General features: G+C 42.7%; 1 protein-coding gene across 2 annotated transcripts in view; it reads left to right on the forward strand.

The window, feature by feature from the left end:
* CDH13 (cadherin 13) overlaps positions 1-18,672 on the forward strand; it is a 1,187,477-nt gene that overhangs the window by 506,858 nt on the left and 661,947 nt on the right. For both annotated transcript variants that reach the window (XM_033219143.1, XM_033219145.1), the window contains exon 4: positions 510-626. In XM_033219143.1, the coding sequence (XP_033075034.1) occupies positions 510-626 (117 nt within the window). The remainder of the gene's footprint in view (positions 1-509; positions 627-18,672) is intronic.

An 18,672-nucleotide genomic window follows, 5' to 3' on the forward strand; every position in this document is an offset into this window, starting at 1 on the left:
AATCTAGGTTTATACCAGTGCCATCCTGTTTTGGTTACTGTAGCCTTGTAGTATAATTTGAAGTCAGGCAACATGATGCATCTAACTTTGTTCTTTTCACTTAGGATTTGTTATAAAACCAATTCTTTATGGGCTATAAATCAAATAAAATTTTATATCTAAGCAAGTCCTCCAGATTCCTGACCAGGCAAATAATCCAGTAGCTTGGCAGATTAAGAACAGTAATATGCAAACAGTGAGGGATGCATAAATCAAGACTGTCATTGTGAATAGAATGATTTGGAAGTTGGGGGTTCAAATAGCTTCATGATAGTTACAGTGAATAACAATGTCAGCTTTAGTATTATTCTAATATTGTACTTGGGTAATGCTAATAGGGTTTGATGGAATCCAATGAACGTTTTCCAAACAGCTGTATGCTTTCCCAACAAAGGAACTCTATCTCAGAGCAGACTGATACATCGTTTCAATGGGAGATTTTTAATCAATCCTTTTGTTTCCCCTTTTAGGATATATTTAAATTTGCAAGAACTTCTCCTGTCCCAAGACAAAAGAGGTCCATTGTGGTATCTCCCATTTTAATTCCAGAGAATCAGAGGCAGCCTTTCCCAAGAGATGTTGGCAAGGTAAGTCAGGCAAAAAACAAATTACAAAAACATGTTTTTATGAAAAGGTGAGCACACAGGAAGCAAACCGAGTATGACTGTCTTGGTGACAAGCTGGAATTAGTCTTCATCCCTCTATGATAAGAGACCAAATGGTTTTGTCATGAAAAGAATGTTGGAAGATCATTCATACACAAACGAGGAAATTTGAAAGAACCAATAACAGTTTTGAACATTATGGAGATCAACATGGTAGACGATGTTGAAATTACACAGGAAGATGTCATTGGTTGAGAAATAAGCTCATTGCTTTTATAGATGATATTCAGATGATCACCAGATAGGGACCCCTAGGATGATGGTATGTTATGTGGCCTTCATTGAGATCCTCTTTTTCAAATATCTAGATCCAAGCATATCACTGGGTCAGTTTTCCAAAAACTAAACCAGATCAAGGGAATAAAATCATCCTAACCAGATCCAGAACCAGATGTGGAAAACACTGTCCCACGAATCAGAACAATAGCTTTTCCAGGAAGAAATAGTCACTGTTAAATGTGCCAAAATACTGATACTGCCTCATCAAGACATCCTCCTCCCTTTAAGAGAGTCAACATGGAGAATCAAATTTTGAGCAGTTTGTACTTTTTGGTTGTTAGAAACAAGTGCTCGGTGCCGCAAAGAAGAACCAGCACTCAGGCAGAGAGTTTTCTCAGCAAGGCAATTTACTTCTACAGAAGGGCGCTGCTCGCACTTCTGGCCACTGAGAGAGCACACCGAACAAAAGAGGCAAGGGGTTTTTATCCCTAACACAGTTAGTCCCTGCTTCTGTGTCCTGTCCCCATTGGCTGGAGTTGGACTGCACAATCTAAACTGACCTGATTGGTTACTGTTTAAAATTGAATATGGCTAATTAGGCAGGAAGGGAGAGGTGTCCATTGTGGTACAAGGACAAGGCATGTTTGGGCATGTCAGGGCACAGCAAAGGCGGGAAGGGTAGTTTCAGTGGGAAGAGCTGTTTTGGCAGGAGTGGCAGTTTACAGAATGGGTAGCCAGGAGTAAAGAGGAGTCTTTCCAAATGAGGAAGAGATATGAGTTACAGATTGGGACTATCAGGAGAAGTTGTTTACAGAGCAGGTAACTTAGAAGAAGGGACAAGGAAGTTGATCTTGAGAACAAAGAAGGGAATCAGAAATTAAACGTTTGAAGAGGAACTTACTGTATCTGACACTGGTGAATCTGGAATTTGAAAAATGGTGGTTAGTTAAATGAATGATCTTAATGGCATTTGCTTTTGAACTGCTCGTTTATTAAATACACAGTACATGTTATATGCTGGACTCTAAACTTGGGGCTGGGTGTGAAGAAGCAGATAATAGAGCTAACATGCTAGTGGGAAGACAGAAACAAGAACATTGCAGAGTATGACAAATGCTGTGAAAATCAGAAACAGGAAGATGAGAAAAAAGGAGCAAATGGCAGGATGAAGGAGTAGAGGGAGGAGGGAATCTTTACACAGATGACTGTGATGGCTGGTTGAAGATATTGATGTTTGAGGGGAAACTGGAAGGATGAGAAAGGAACAGTCATAGGAATATCTGGGTGAACAGCATCTTTGGCAGAGGTGAGTTTACATGCAAAGGCCTGAAGGTGGGACAGAATAGCATGTAGTAGAGTTGCAACATGCCTGGGTGGCTGCAAGAGAGTGAGCAAGGATAGCAGTGGTGAGAGTGAAGTCAGAGAGGCCAGCCTGCCCTTGGATGAAGAGTTGGGGTTTCATCGTGCATGCAGCAGGGGACCACTGGAAGATTTCCCCAGGAGACTGCATGTTTTGAAAGATCCTCCTGGCTGCTTTGTAGAGAATGATTAGTGGCAGCAGAGCGGTAGAGAGGAGTGGGAGCAAAGAGACCCACTAAGAGGGGAGTTTGGTGGTGATCTAGACAAAGGTGACTTGGACTATTAAAAATTAGTATTGGACAGGCACCGTGGTTCATGCCCGTAATCCCAGCATGTTGGGAGGCTGAGGCAGGAGAATCACCCAAGGTCAGGAGTTCAAGACCATGCTGGCCAACATGGCAAAACCCCGTCTCAACCAAAAATACAAAAATTAGCTGGCATAGTGGCACACTTGTAATCCCAGCTACTTGGGAAGCTGAGACAAGAGAACCACTTGAACCCAGGAGGTGGAGGTTGCAGTGAGCCAGGATCATACCACTATACTCCAGCCTGGGCGGCAGAGTGAGACTCTGTGTCAAACAGACAAACAAAAAAATCGATCTTTATTGCACGTTGAAAGAAGTGATAATCCAATATCCTGGTAACCACTATATTTATCGTTTTAAACTCCCACTGTGCCAAAGATGCCTTTCTCTAAGCAAAAGTCTTTTCAAGAGTCTGGGATATGATATAAAGGGAAGCAGAGCTGCTCTAAAGGGATAGCCCTGTCCCCTTGGGCAGATCATCACTGTGATGATCCTTTTCTAGACAGGTTTCCTGGGAGCCCAAGATGCCAGGTGCCAAGGGACCCAAGTCCCCACTTCTTCAAAGCTCTTCCCAAACAGTTTCTGAGACTCACGATGCATTCCAGTGTTTCAGTTTTCTTTTAGATAATCCTGGGCTTCTCAACTTTCAGCATGCATCACAATCAGCAGAGACACTTAAAATGCATGTATCAGGGCTCCATCCTCAGAGATTGATTCCACTGGGATGGGGGTGAGGACCATGTGAGGATGTGTTAAATATCCCAGGTGATTCAGATATGCAGCCAGGGTGGAGGACTGCTGGTCTTAAGCAATCCTCCAAGAGTGGTTGTGGACCAGCTACATAAGTATCCCCTGGAAGCTTGCTGGAAATGCATATTTTCATTTCTCACCCCAAAACCACTGAGCCAGAAACTCTGGGGTTAAAGCCAGGAATCCATGTTTTTACACAGCTTCTAGGTGATTCTGATGCACACTCAAGTTTACAGATGGCTGACCTGAAATACGGTTTTGTCCCCTGTCCACCACTACACAATACCTTCAGTTGCAATTCCATTAATTAGTTATAGTAAGGACAATCACATTTCAGTTGCCTGGAAAACCCAAGTTTACACTGGTTATCCAAATCTGTCATGTCCAGATTTAGACAACACATTTAGACAACACATTTAGAAACTATAGTAGCCATCCTATAGTTTCCTTCAATTACACACAATTTCCTCCTGGGTATATTTGGGTGGGTTTCCTCACAAGCCTCTTTTCTTGAGCTATTCAATGGGTTCATAAGCATGTAGCTAATTGGGAACATTCTTCTGCAATTTTTTTTTTTTTTTACTTATTACGGTTTCAAAAGGCAATTTGGTTTCCAAACTGAGGACTCACCTCTTCTTAGCCCATTATGTGTTGCCCATACTCGATCTCGACTTAGATTCTCTACAAAGCAACTGCTTTTCTAAGTGTGGTAGGCTACTAACTAGACAATGTGCAAGAGCCTTCGAAACCTCTAGATGTTTTTCATAGAATTACTGCACTGCTTTGCAAAAACTATTTATTTGTCCATGCTTTTATGCCTTTGAAGGTACATATTTTCCTTTTTGTTCCTGCTTGTTTCTATTTATTTATATTACTCTTTATATCTCCTGTCTTATCTTCATCATCTCCACCACAGCTGACAAGCTGTGCTCTGCAGAGCTGTGGAAGAGGACGTAGGTGTCTTCAGTGAGTGCTGGGGAGGCGGCAAGAAGGGAAAGAAGACCACAGAGGCTGAGCTCTGGCCTCCAAACACCACCACACTCCCAAAAAATCTCTAAGTCAGGACACGTGTAATTGTATAAATATTACTTACTAGTCTTCGATATAGAATGCCATTTGAAGAAGAGGTTCTGCAGCTCTAAAGACGTTTGTCTTACTTTGGCTTCCCCTGGAAGTGGACCCTGAGACAAGAATTCAAGTGAAGGCAGTTCATTTAAGAGGTGGGAGAAATGTTCATAATAAAATAAGGGAGAGACACAGAAAAGGGAAGGCAGCTGGGAGAGAAGCTTGTTTATGAAGCCAGCTACCCCTGTGGGTGACTGGATTGTAATCTCATGGGCTAACTTTAAAACATGGTGTGGAACACGCTGTCAGCATTAAAGCACCCCCAGGGGATGGCACTGGGATACTTTGACACCAACTGGGATATTTCTACTCCCAGCAGTAATTGGTTGAGCACTGCTTCCACGGGTGTAAATTCTCTAGCATATCAGGTCTGCCCTGCACTCTGTGCACTAACTCGACAGCCTGCTGAGGTTTGGAGGAGAACCTTCGACAAAAAGGATACTGTACAGCAGCCTCCAGTCTGCTGGTCTGCAGTGGAAAGGTGACACATAGGGGATGTGGACAGGGCACTGATCTCTTCGGCTTCCTTACCAAAACTAATATATCTATTTTTTTTTGCATACTTCGTTTCATCCTGTGCTTTTATCTCATTTCCTGCACTAGCTTTCTCACGTCCTGGGCTTTTGAAACCCCCTGTACTTGCCTCTCTCTCTCCATTAATAAGTAGTTCCTGCATCCCAGGAGGGAAAATCTCTGAAATTCAATCTAATTCATATCAACAAGCATATATTCAGCATCTGTTATTTATAAGGAACTGCTAGGGGCTGGGAATTTAATGGAGGAGAAAACAGACAGAATCATTGATCTTGTGGGATTACGCAAGAGGTGACAATATCAGCACATAGTCATTATTTGTCCAGCACTGTGCTAAGCACTTTTCATCTATTATGTTGAATTCTTATGATAACAACCACATGAGGATCATTTTCTAGCATGCCAATGAAGGTAATGAGACTCAAGGGTGACGTAACCTGTCCAAAGCCACATAGCTAGTTCACAGCAGAGCCAAGTTTTGTTTCTGCTTTTTGAGATTTCAGAGTCTGTGCTCTTAACCACTATACTCAGAAAATACTAAGCACATTCTGAGAATACTCTTCCATGGAAAGAAATATCTTCACTGACAACTTCTCTTTTTAAAACAGCATTAAAATTAAGTGCAATTCTTGGAAATGCACTCAAAAATAAGACAGACAGAAGGTTGGATCAATGGACCGATATCTGATACATTATAAAGGAAGTATATTAAAATGTTAGTGGTAGAGTATAAGTTGGTGAACATATGGGTGCTTGCTGTACAATTCTTTCAAGTTTTCTCTGCATTTGGAAGTTTCATAATAAAATGTTCGGAAAAATTAAGTTTAACCAAGTATAAAATTGTCATAAAAGATACAGGAGTTAGCATGCTGGCACAAAAACGCTTTTTAAATCATTTGTCTTGCATTTCAAGAGGGTGAATGGAGACAAGTAAGTAACTGGTTCTTGTTTTTTTTTGTCATATTTTATTACCACCTGAATTCCTTTAAAGAAAGGAGACTCATATCCTGAAGAAGGAAGACATTAAAAGCAAGGTGCTGTGGCGAGTTAGCCCTTGGTGGAGGTTTTTTCACAGTTGGATATGCTGCTGTATAGAACTGAATACCCACAGCAGGATTACACAGGCAGCTCCAGGGATGAGAAAAAGTCTTGACTGATACATAATTTATCTATCTGCCAAGTAATTAATTAGTTGGTAAGTAGCTAAACTACTAGAATTTGGGAGCTGCTTTTCCATTATACGAAGGAATCATATTACAACCCTGAGATTCCAAATCACTGCTACTCATTTAAATAGCAGGTGGGGAGTATGAGGGGGTGTATGACCCCCCCCAAACACACACAGGAGACAACCTGATAGATCACTGCCAGCCCTGGGAAAATGAGTTTGCCTCCTAATTTCTGGCTCTTTTCCACGGTACATTCTGCCCTAGAATATCTCTCACAGTTTTGGAAGACAGGGTAAAACACCCAGTCATGAATATACTTCCTCATACCTGTGATTTTCCTTCCATTTTTGAACTCTAGACAGCAGGGAGGAGCTGAGAGTGTGGGCTCTGGAGAGGAACATGCAGATCCCAAAGTGGCTTTTCCCCCTCTCCCCCTTCAAAGCATGACTATTTCAAAATTTCGGCCATAAATAATTTCTCAGTTTTACCAACTTTTGCTGATAAATAATTGATTGCATCTTTAAAGATTTTTGAGTTCTTGGCCCCAATTGATTGAGAGCAGGGGACTTTAAATCTGTAAGCCAGCAAGGAGGTCTTTGGGAGATGTGTTTTATTCTGTTTTATATTGAGTTTGAAAGACAAGTCGTTTATGAAATGCTTATTAGGGATTCTGCTTTCATCACAAACCCTTTTCATCAAAACCAATGAAAGTACTTTTTTACAGAAAATCCTTTTTTAAAGACCCTATAAATTGGTAGAATGGGCATTTGGAAGGCCATCTTTAACCCAGGATAGAAGAAATATGTAACTGGACCAAGTGCTCTTTGTAAAGGGAACCAACATTGATCATTAGACTAAATCATGAAAACCACTCAACCAGGACTCCGCTTTGATTGTGTCATGAACATAAGTCAGAACTGAGGGTAATTTACATCAGCTCTGCCACGTTCCTCAGTGTTCTGGGCATCAGATTCTTAGAGGTCTCCCTGCATCCAGATACTCTGGACCTGAGATTTATGCCCACCCATGCAAATAGGTGCCAAGGAGTCTGATAGTCTTGAAATTTAATTTGTTTTATTCTATTTAATAGTCATTTGCCTCACTTTGAAGACCCGCGAAGGCCAAAGCTATATCCTTAGAGGCTGGACCAGAAAGCTGGTACTGAAGCCCCAGCACCTCTCCATCACCCCCCTCCTGAAATGCAGACTCAGGGTTACTTGCTGTTGCCTGATTTAGTTTATGATCAGGCACTTACTGGGTTGTCCAGGGTAACCCAGTAATTGCTGTCAGCCCTCTACCTCTTTTACCTCTTTTAAAATCTATTGCTTTATACCCTTTATCCATGTCTAACTTCTTCTCTTTGTACCCTTTATCCACATCTACACTCTTCTCAGAAATTTACATATGCTTAATTTCCACTCCCCACTGTTCTTTTAATTTTTTGAGACAGAGTCTCTCTCTGTTACCAGGCTGGGGTGCAGTGGTGAGATCTCTGCTCACTGCAACCTCCGCCTCCCGATTTCAAGCGATTCTCCTGCCTCAGCCTCCCTAGTAGCTGGGACTACAGGCGTGTGCCACCACTCCCAGCTAATTTTTGTATTTTTTTAATAGAGACGGGGTTTCACCATGTTGGCCAGGCTCGTCCCAATCTCTTGACCTTGTGATCCACCTGCCTTGACCTCCCAAAGTTGCTGGGATTACAGGCATGAACCACTGCACCTGGACTTAATTTCCCCCTTTTAAGGCAACTAGCAGTTTTATTCAATAACTAAAACTTACCATGGGCTAGAGTGTAGGAGAAAAACTGGAATAGAGAGTATCTAAGATGTCCAAAGGCTCAGTGCTCAATAATTCTTCTTGAGATGAACATCGCGGTTTATTTCTACATTCAGCAGCCACAGCTACACATAAGCCTTTTCCTGAACTGTCACTTCCTCCTGGGTTCCCCCTCTTTATCCTTATTCCTTAGGAGCAGCCCACATTCACACTCTAAGGCAGTACCATCCAGTGGAACATTGACATTATTGCAGGAGGTTCTACCTCTACACAGTCCATTATGGTACCCACTAACCACATATGGCCAATGCAGTTTTAAAACTTTAACTAATTTTAAGCTTAAAAAGTAACACTTCATTCCATTATTGGGACAATTTGGCAGGTGAATCTACTTTTTTCATGATGCATTTTAATCTATTTAGAGATAAAATATTTTTTACTGAAAAGGCAATGTCCACACTGAGATGTATTTCAAAAACTTATCACACAAACACAAAAACAATGGAAAATGTCTCCTTAATAATCTTTGTATTGATTTCATTTAGAAATAAATCCCTTGTATTTCTTTTCACTTTTTTTTAACGTGGCTGCCAGAAAAAAAATTTATTTATATGGCTCATATTGTATTTTTATCAGATAGTGCTAATCTAAATAAGGCCCATTTCTGATACAATCTGCTCTGCGGGATTATTTTTTTGAGATAGAGTCTTGCTCTGTCACCCAGACTGGAATGCAGTGGCACGATCTCTGCTCACTGCTACCTCTGCCTCCTGGGTTCAAGAGATTCTCATGCCTCAGCCTTCCAAATAGCTGGGATTTCAGGTATGCACCACCATGCCTGGCTAACTTTTGTACTTTTGGTAGAGATGAGGGTTCACCATATTGATCAGGCTGGTCTCAAACTCCCAACCTCAAGTGATCCACCTGCCTCGGCCTCCAAAAGTGCTGGGATTACAGGTGTGACCCACTAAGCCTGGCCCATGGAATTTTACTTGATCTCTTTTATACATTGTTTATACCTCTTTGATGGCACTTAACACATTTTGAGAAACAGTGTCCTTCCCTACCTTCCTACTAACTGTAATTCGTCAAATGTGGTGGCCCAGGACAGGGTCTAACACACAGTAGCAACTCAAATATTCTTTGAGTTGAATTCTAGCCTTATATATGGCTAATTACATAGACATTCACTCATTCACTGCTTACTGATTAATTAAATTGATCATAGCCTGGTTTGTTGTTAGAATGGAATTAATAGACCATTATATGATCAGTCTGGATATTTCCAGTAAATTTTAATTTTCTAAAATGGTAATGAGGCCACCAAATAAACTGCTTGGCAGTCAACTATTATGTCAGGTCATATAAGCATTCTTAGTAGATTTTTTTTTTTTTTTTTTTTTTGAGATGGAGTTTTGCTCTTGTTGCCCAGGCTGGAGTGCAGTGGCGTGATTTCAACTCACTGCAACCTCCACCTCCCAGGTTCAAGCAATTCTGCCTCAGCTTCCCGAGTAGCTGGGATTACAGGTGCCCACCACCACACCCAGTTAAGTTTGTATTTTTAGTAGAGACGGGGTTTCACCATGTTGGCCAGGCTGCTCTCGAACTCCTGACCTCAGGTGATCCACCTGCCTCGGTCTCCCAAAGTGCTGGGATTACAGGCATGAGACACTGTGCCCAGCCAGTAGTTTTTGATAGATTTGATGTCGATGTATTTTATGTGGCGATGGGGTGGGGGAAGAGAGAGAGAGAGAGAGTTACATGACTGTATTTCTGAATTTGCCTGTGTATATGATGGTGTTTTAATTCCAATTAAATGAAAACACTCAAAACTTTTATCTTCATTCACAACTGAACACAGTCACTTCTAACTTATTTTTGCTAAGTCTAATAAAAGCTATGTTCACCATTCGGAAGTGTTGCCCTCCTGCAAATTTTAATTAATGATAAAACATAATCGGGTGGTTTTGGCTCTTTGCCAAATACATATATATGCAAAACTTCCCTCCATGATCTACGTCCCGCAAATAAAGGCATCTGAGCCCAAGGAGGAAGCAATATTTTTAACCCTGAGTTTATCACCCTTTCGGTTCTCCATTTTAAAGGTTCCTAGAACTTTATTGTTATTATGAACATTTGGCCTCAGACTGAATTTATATTTAATTATTTGTGAACACTCAGGGCCCTGGCATTTCAGCTTGAATTAGCATCCAGACTTAGGGTTGTTGAAGAATTTTCAAATTGGACTAGAATCTGCAACACCTAATGAATGTCTGGATCTAAGCCAAACATGGCTATCCCTACTGTTCTACTTAGTTTTTACAACAGCCCTATAAAGTAGGCAACTCATTTCTCAGATGAGAAAGTGGAAATTAAGAGAGATTAAGTAGCTTGCCCAGGGTAACCCTCTTAAAGAATGGCAATGCTGAGACCCATATCCAAGACTCTTCAACGCCACGTCAATGGTCTGTCCACCACAGAGTGTGTGAATGTTTAAAGTCTCCATGGGTCTTTGCTGTTTGCGTAGCACACTCACACAAATGGTCATTTGACTTTCATATGTACCCTCAGAAATCAATATTATGTCCCCATTGTACAGTGGAGGCTCTGAACTGAGCATGACCGAGGCGCAGAAGCATCTTGCAAGACAGTCTATTTGTGGTACAAATTGAATTGCCTTTCTGTGTCACCACCTGCAATTGCACAAGGGATCTGGATGGATTTCAAAATAGCACATGGCATGAGTTAAGCCACTATGGAAAACAGTGTGGAGATTCCTGAAAGAACTAAAACTAGAACTGCCATTTGATCCAGCAATCCCACTACTGGATATCTACCCAGAGGAAAAGAAGTCCTTATATGAAAAAGATACTTGCGCATGCATGTTTATAGCAGCACAATTTACAATTGCAAAATCATGTAACCAACCCAAATGCCCGTTGATCCACAAGTGGATAAAGAAGCTGTGATGTGTGTGTGTGTGTGTGTGTGTGTGTGTGTGTGTGTGTGTGATGGAATACTACTCAGCCGTAAAAAGGAATGAATGACATTTGCAGCAACCTGGATGAGATTGGAGACTATTATTCTAAGTGAAGTAACTCAGGAATGGAAAACCAAACATCTTATGTCCCCACTGACATGTGGGAGCTAAACTATGAGAACGCAAAAGCATAGGAATGATACATTGGGTTTTGGGGACTGGGAGGAAAGGTTGGGAGAGGGGAGAGGGATAAAAGACTGCAAACAGGGTGCAGTGTATACTGCTCAGGTGACGGGTGCACCAAAATCTCACAGATCACCACTAAAGAACTTAGTCATGTAACCAAACACCACATGTACCCCAACAACCTATAGAAATTTCTTTAAAAAATGAAATAGACTTCACTGGATGAAGGAGAAACATACAAGCCAGGGTGAGCCAAGGATGAGAAGCATAGCTCGCCATCCCCCTCATCCCACAGGGAGGTCTGCCGGGGAGAAACTCTGCTCCCATAGCTGTTCCTGCTCTGCTGGACAGCATGAGAACAATCTTGTTAGTGGACAGATGATCAAACTCCAGGGATGTCCGGCAGTCTGAATGCAGGTCCAGATTCATAGGAGTTGTCTGAAATTCCAGAGTTCAAAGTCAGATGCTTTGGGCAGGGGTGTGCTAGAAAACTAGCTGTCAGAGGCTGGAAGCCTTGAGTTGGAGTGTTTGTAGCTACTTTGGCATAAATTCTCCCACAGTGGCCAGTTTCAGGCTAGCAACTTACAAAATCTCTGAACGTTTAACAGTGAACTTCCATGAAGGAGTAGGGTTGACTTCAGCACAGCACTGTCCTTGGGACTCAGGGACCGTGACACTGGAAGGGGTCAAGGGACCCACAGGTCCCAGGGGAGCTAGGCTTGAGTGAAGCCCTCCATTGTGGAGAAGTGGCTTCCACACCCACCTGTTCACCCCAGCTTGCAACTGGTCTCCTGCCCAGTTGAACAGTGAGAGTCGTATTTTGACAACTCTGCCTATTGCAGGCATTAAGCAACTTGTCCAAGGTCACGCAGCAAGTGCAACGTAAAAGCTGAGCTTTTGCACGCTTGTCCTTTCAACTCTACCACACTTCTCCTTGGCACGGAAAAATCCAAGTCACTGTCCTGAAGCTGGGAGATTCTGCGGCACTTGTCCCAATTCCACCTGGAAAATGAGGAAGGGAGTGATAAAATTCTCTGTGAAGTGAGGAGAATTGAGGTTAACCTCGCCAACATTTATTTGATGTGCGTGTTTGCGCGCTGAGTCAAGGCCGGAGGTCGTGTCTTCGTTTAACAAATAGACCACATGTTGACAAGCAAAAAATGGCTTTCTTTGTCTGGCAAGAAAAGCTCACTTCAGACAACACATTTTTTTTGTTGGGATCTCCGCTGACAACCCTGTTCAAAGAGAGCCACAAGGAATGTAAGTGAAAGCAGGAAAAGCCAACTTTGGTATAATTAAGAGATATCACTGCCCGTCTTTCTCAGTGATGAGGCCGCAGCTGACTCAGTCGATAAGGGCTGTGAAGGAGCGGAGCCTAGGGCACACTGGAGATGGACTGGCCTTTTCACGGTCCAATTACTAGTCCAAGTTTTGAAGAGGACTGAAGTAGAACTGGATGGAGATGGGAAACAGGCCAATAAAGGGTTTTTTGTTTTAAGAGAGGAAGGAATGAATGAAGAAGCTCTTTTACTTTCTTTTCCAGCTTGGAGCTAGCTCTGGCTCCCAAATAGGGTGCTGGGTGGCTGGGAACAGTACCTCCTGGGTATCTGCACTAGGCCCACTTCTGCAACCAGTAACGGAGGAGACAGAAGAATGCTTGATTGCAGGTTTAAATGTTCCCATCAGTGAGTGTTGCATTAAAGATGTTGCTGTCTTCGGTTACATCAGTTGGTTTGGAACAAGTGCTGAAGAAGGAGCTTCAGTTGATGCCTCCTGAGCAGGCAAACACCCTCCCTAGGCTGAAAATTGAGCCACATTAATTCAGAAATATTTACTGAGCAACTACTACGTGTCAAGCACTGCAGTGGCTACTGCTTATGGAATCCCCCTGCAAGAATGCTCATCCTAGGAGAAGGGCAGACCTGTAAACAGGCAGACAAGCACTGTGATGGGGTGCTGTGGGATCTTGGAAAAGTCAAGAAGGCAGAAGAAGTAATTCCAAAGAGGACCCCTGAAGGATGCCTAAGAGTAGGCAACATGAAGCTGACATGGGAAGAAAGCGCTCTCCAGGCAGTGGAAAGAGCATGATCCAGTATCTAGGGGCAAGAGGAACGATGCTCTGTCCAGAGAGCTGAGAATAATTCAACGTGGCTGTGATGCAAGGAGGAAATGGTCACAGATAAATTTGGAGAAATCATCAAAGGCTGGAAGAGGAAAAATCGGAGAAACTACTGTAGGGAATTTGGACCTTTCTCTACAGATGACTAAGGGTTATACATTGGGGGATCACATGATCAGATTTGCATTTCAGGAAGATTAGTCCTGTTGCACTGGGTAGCACCTGAAGGCTGAGAAAACCAGGACCAGGGGTGACAAAGAGGGATGCTGTGACAGAAACCCAAGTGGGTGACGAAGGGCTCCCGGGCAGGGGAGAGGCAAAAGGACTGGAGAGAGGGCACAGTTAAGGGCCATGGTGGGGGATACCAGGCAACACTGGCAAGCGAGTGGACAGTGACGAGTGAGGAGGTAGAAGAAGGTTCCCTCTTAGCTGGGACATTATGCCTCCATAGGAAGCTGAATAAAGTCACCCATGGAGGTGTTACTTTGTGGGTAGGTAGACTGTAAAACTGAAGGATCTGTTTTATCCATCTCCCCATAGTTTGCTCTGTGCTGAGGCTGCTGTACTGCTCCTCTTTGAAATAAAAGAGAACTCTTCCCAGAGGTAACGGATCCACCTGCGTGCTGTATGTTACATGGAGGTGGGCGAACAGGTTAGGTGGAGGGCTGTTCTTGGAGAGATGGATTCATTTTGCACCAGTGACAGGCTTGAGGGAACATCAGCATATCAGACATCTCTTCCCGGTGTCTTCCTGACTGATCCGTGCCTAGGGATTTTATTTTAGTTGTTCCTTGCTGTGGATTTGAAATTTTTTATTTTTATTTTTTTCTACCAGCTCAGAAATGTGTAACAGCTGTGTTCACTGTTGGCCTTCTAGCCTCAAATTCATTTTAAATACATTTCTTCTTAGTAATTTCTTATTTGAATGCTGATGTTGGCTATGCATTAGTTTACACAATTCACAGGCTCTGTGTTGCTCAATTTTTAGTTCATTTATTTGACAACTTGAAATTCATCTCACAAGTGGTGCTTTTATTTTGTTATTTGCATCTGGAAATCATTCCTAACATGCCATGGAATACATCTGCTTTTTTCCTTTTGTAAATAACTTTTTTTCTTATTGTAAGAGTAATATGTGTTTATTGTAGAAACTTCAGAGAAAAATACACATTTAAGAATAATAATATAAAAATATCCGGCCAGGCACAGTGGCTCATGCCTGTATTCCCAACACTTTGGGAGGCTGACCGGGCAGATCACCTGAGGTCGGGAGTTCGAGACCACCCTGACCAACATGGAGAAATCCCATCTCTACTAAAAATACAAAATTAGCCAGGCATGGTGGCACATGCCTGCAATCTCAACTACTTAGGAGGCTGAGGCAGGAGAATTGCTTGAACCCAGGAGGTGGAGTTTGTGGTGAGCCAAGATTGTGACATTGCATTCCAGCCTGGGCAACAAGAGCAAAACTCCATCTATAAATAAATAAATATCCCTGAGTCCCACCACTGGAGATAACCACTGTAGACATCCCAGGGTTTTGCCTCTCTATTTTAAAAGTGCATATACATTCATGAAGACACAGCATCAGGCTGTACCCCCAGAGGTTTGGATCCCATAGGTCTGGGGTGGCATCTAACCATTAACATTCCAACAAGCCTCCTGGTGCTGCTGACAAGCCCAGCTCTGTGGCCTACACTTTGAGGAGCTCCACACTAATCATACCTATACCTACACATGACCATCTTGTGCTCATTGATTTTCCACTTGCCAATGTCTCAGAAACCTTGTTCATGTCCTCCATCAACACATGGTATTGCAGACTGTTGCTATGGCCAACATTGAGTTTCAGGGCTTCTAACATGGGACCTACTGCCTCTGAAGGGACCCATGGATAGGTCTGTTCACTTTGTAATCTGATGTATCTTTTTTTTTTTTTTTTTGAGATGGAGTTGTGCTCTTGTTGCCCAGGCTGGAGTGCAGCAGCGCGATCTCAGCTCACTGCAACCTCCGTCTCCCAAGTTCAAGCAATTTTCCTGTGTCAGCCTCCTGGGAAGCTGGAATTACAGGCACCCACCACCATGCCCAGCTGATTTTTGTACTTTTAGTAGAGAAGGGGTTTTACTATGTTGGCCAGGCTAGCCTTGAACTCCTGACCTCAGGTAATACACCCACCTGGGTCTCCCAAAGTGCTGGGATTACAGGTGTGAGCCATTGCACCCAGCCAATCTGATGTATCTTGAGGCATGATATAGAATGACTGAAGAACACCTCATGATTTTTGTTTCTTACCCTTGTTTCTCCCTCCTGGGAATGGACTGACCCAAGGTTTCAGGCACCAAGAATACCCAGCAATGTATTTTTTCCCAGATAAACGAAGGTCTGCCACATGAAAAATGACCAGGTATCTTGGTCTATTGATGTGCAATTGCTAAACAGACAATTTTCACATCCATTCTCATTTGAAGTTCCCAATGAACCAGAGTCTCTGAAGTATCTCCTATTTCCCTTCCTATTGCAGAGGTATCCACCTTGAAGCTATGAATACTTTTTTGTTATATTTATATTTCTCAACATTTATATCTTCTCCCTCTCCTGATTCAGTGAGATCAAAGAATATTAAAGCTGGAGGGGCTCTGGAGGTGGCCCGGTCCAAATACCTCACCTTATAGATAAGATGGAAAATGATTTTTCTGGGATCAAAAGATGGAAACAGTCCTTAATAAATCTCTGCCCCCTCACTCGGGTGCCCTTTTGCCTACACCCAGTATTCTGAGCCTTCATTGTCCTAGGAATGGCTGCCCTGAGACTGGGGATGTCCCAGGGTTTTAGGAGACTCAGCATAAGCTTGACGTCATTGATGTCAGCATGTTCACAATCTCTATAGGATCATTTCTACTGAGACTAATCTTATTCTTTATATTTTCATTTCTCTTAGCAGTGTTCTTAGAGGGTGATTTTTTGTTTGTTTGTTTGTTTTTACTTTAAGTTCTGGGATACACGTGCAGAACGTGCAGGTTTGTTACATAGGCATACATGTGCCATGGTGGTTTGCTGCACCTATCAACCCATCATCTAGGTTTTAAGCCCTGTGTGCATTAGATATTTGTCCTAATGCTCTCTCTCCTTTTGCTCCCAATCCCCGACAGACCTGGGGTGTGATATTCCCCTCCCTGTGTCCATGTGTTGTCACTCTTCAGCCCCCACTTGTAAGTGAGAATATGCGGCATTTGGTTTTCTTTTCCTGTATTAGTTTGCTGAGAATGATGGCTTCCAGCTTTATCCATATCCCTGCAAAGAACATGAATTCATTCTTTTTTATGGCTGCATAGTATTCCACGTGTGTATGTGCTTTGACTTTAGGAGCTCAGCTAGCAACTCCCCCGTGCACTCTCTCCTCCAGTGTCAGGGCGCACTGTGGGATCCACCCAGACTTTGAACAGGAAAGCACTGGCTGAAAAGCCCCAGAAACTGGGGATATACCAGTACAAGTGTCCCACCTCTATAACCCACTGTTTCCTTTGGGGAGAACTGATACAACCGAAACGACCTATCTGGTGAGCATGATTTCTACATCAAGTTGTCCCTGTGCCTGAACCATTTTTTTTTTTTTTTAATGGAGTCTCATTCTATTACCCAGCTAGAGTGCAGTGGTGCAACCTCGGCTCACCACAGCCTTTGCCTTCTGGGTTCGAGCCATTTTCCTGTCTCAGCCTCCTGAGTAGCTGGAACTACAGGTGTGTGCCCCCACACCCGGCTAAGTTTTGTATCTTTTAGTAGAGATGCGGTTTCACCATGTTGACCAGGCTGGTCTCAAACTCCTGACCTCAGATATCCACCCACCTAGGCCTCCCAAAGTGCTTAGATGACAGGTGTGAGCCACAACCTGGCCACCTGGGCCATTCTTCATCCAGCTGCCTCCTACTCATCCCTCGGGTCTGAGCTTGAACATTGCCTCCTCGGGGAAGCTTTGCTCAATTCCCCAAACTGGATCAAGTCCTTCCTCATGTGTAGCCATCCACCTAGTCCTTCTCCAGAGCACTGACCACACCGGTGATTAAATATGTATTTGTTCAATTGATTATGCAGTATCTCTCTCCCCTCCTATGCAGCAAACACCAAGATAGCAGAATTTCAGTTTTCTTATTCACCCTTTTGTCTTCAGCATCTAGGGTATGTCTGGTGGACTAGGATCTCAATAAATATTTTTTGACTGAATGAATAGTCAAAAAAAGTCAACTGCAGTGGTCTCTCTACAAGGTGATAAAAGAGTTAAGGGGCCGGGTGCGGTGACTCGCGCCTATAATCCAAGCCCTTTGGGAGGCCAAGGCAGGCAGATCACCTGAGGTCAGGAGTTCAAGACCAGCCTGACCAACATAAAGAAACCCTGTCCCTACTAAAAATACAAAATTAGCCGAGCATGGTGGCCCATGTCTGTAATCCTAACTACTCAGGAAGGCTGAGGCAGGAAAATTGCTTGAAACTGGGAGGCGGAGGTTGCGGTGAGCCAAGATCGTGCCGTTGCACTCCAGCCTGGGCAACAAGAGCGAAACTCCATCTCAGAAACAAAAATACAAAGTTAAGGGCAGGATGTCTTGGACACATCTTTAGCCCTATCTTAAATGCAGCATGGCAGAATGAATGGTATTAATTTTATGATGAATAAAAAATAGTTTTTCCTTGGATATATTTTAAACTTGGATATATTTTACATATTATAAAATTGAATATATTTGATCCAATATATCAAGTACCATTAAATGGATAAAATGATCAATTTGGTATAAGAAAAAATATTTAGGGAAGTCTCAGAAATTTAAATGTAATATATGAGTATGTATTCATATACATATAAATCTCATTATGTAACATATTGCATAAAGCACATTTTGTGTTGAGGAGTGAGTTCCTTGTATTTAGCTTCATGGAGAGAATAGTTTCTTATAGATAAATATTATAGGTAACTGAACTAAAAATATTTTGGCAATGTGAATTACTTGGATAGCAATATTTTGAGTTGTTTTATACACTAGTTCCTTATCTTAAAGTAAATCGAAGTTAACGTATTCATTTATTAATGGAGAAGTGGCATTTATCATTATGACTATCAAAACAATTGTGTTAAAATCTCAGGGAACGAGAATGAGTGCAGGGATTGTAAGCTCCCCTGCTGCGTGTTTCCTTCTGCTCCTCTATCCATTCTGCTCTGTGTCCTCTTGAGCGCTTTTGAAACTTCCCCCGTCTCCTCCTTCATTTCCAGGTTTTCTCACCTGCCACTCATTTTTGCCGTTCCTCTGCCTGACTCTATGAAGATAAACTAATCCTTGGAATTTGCTGCTCTGAAGTTGATGTCGGCTGGGAAACTCATACACAGGCGTGTCCCAGTCCTGTGGTCTAGAATCAAAATAGTGAGATGAGACAGAATGTGGGTGGTTGCTGCTCTGCT

This window comes from Trachypithecus francoisi, unplaced genomic scaffold (assembly GCF_009764315.1).
Source record: "Trachypithecus francoisi isolate TF-2019V2 unplaced genomic scaffold, Tfra_2.0 Lachesis_group10, whole genome shotgun sequence".
NCBI classification, from domain to species: domain Eukaryota; kingdom Metazoa; phylum Chordata; class Mammalia; order Primates; family Cercopithecidae; genus Trachypithecus; species Trachypithecus francoisi.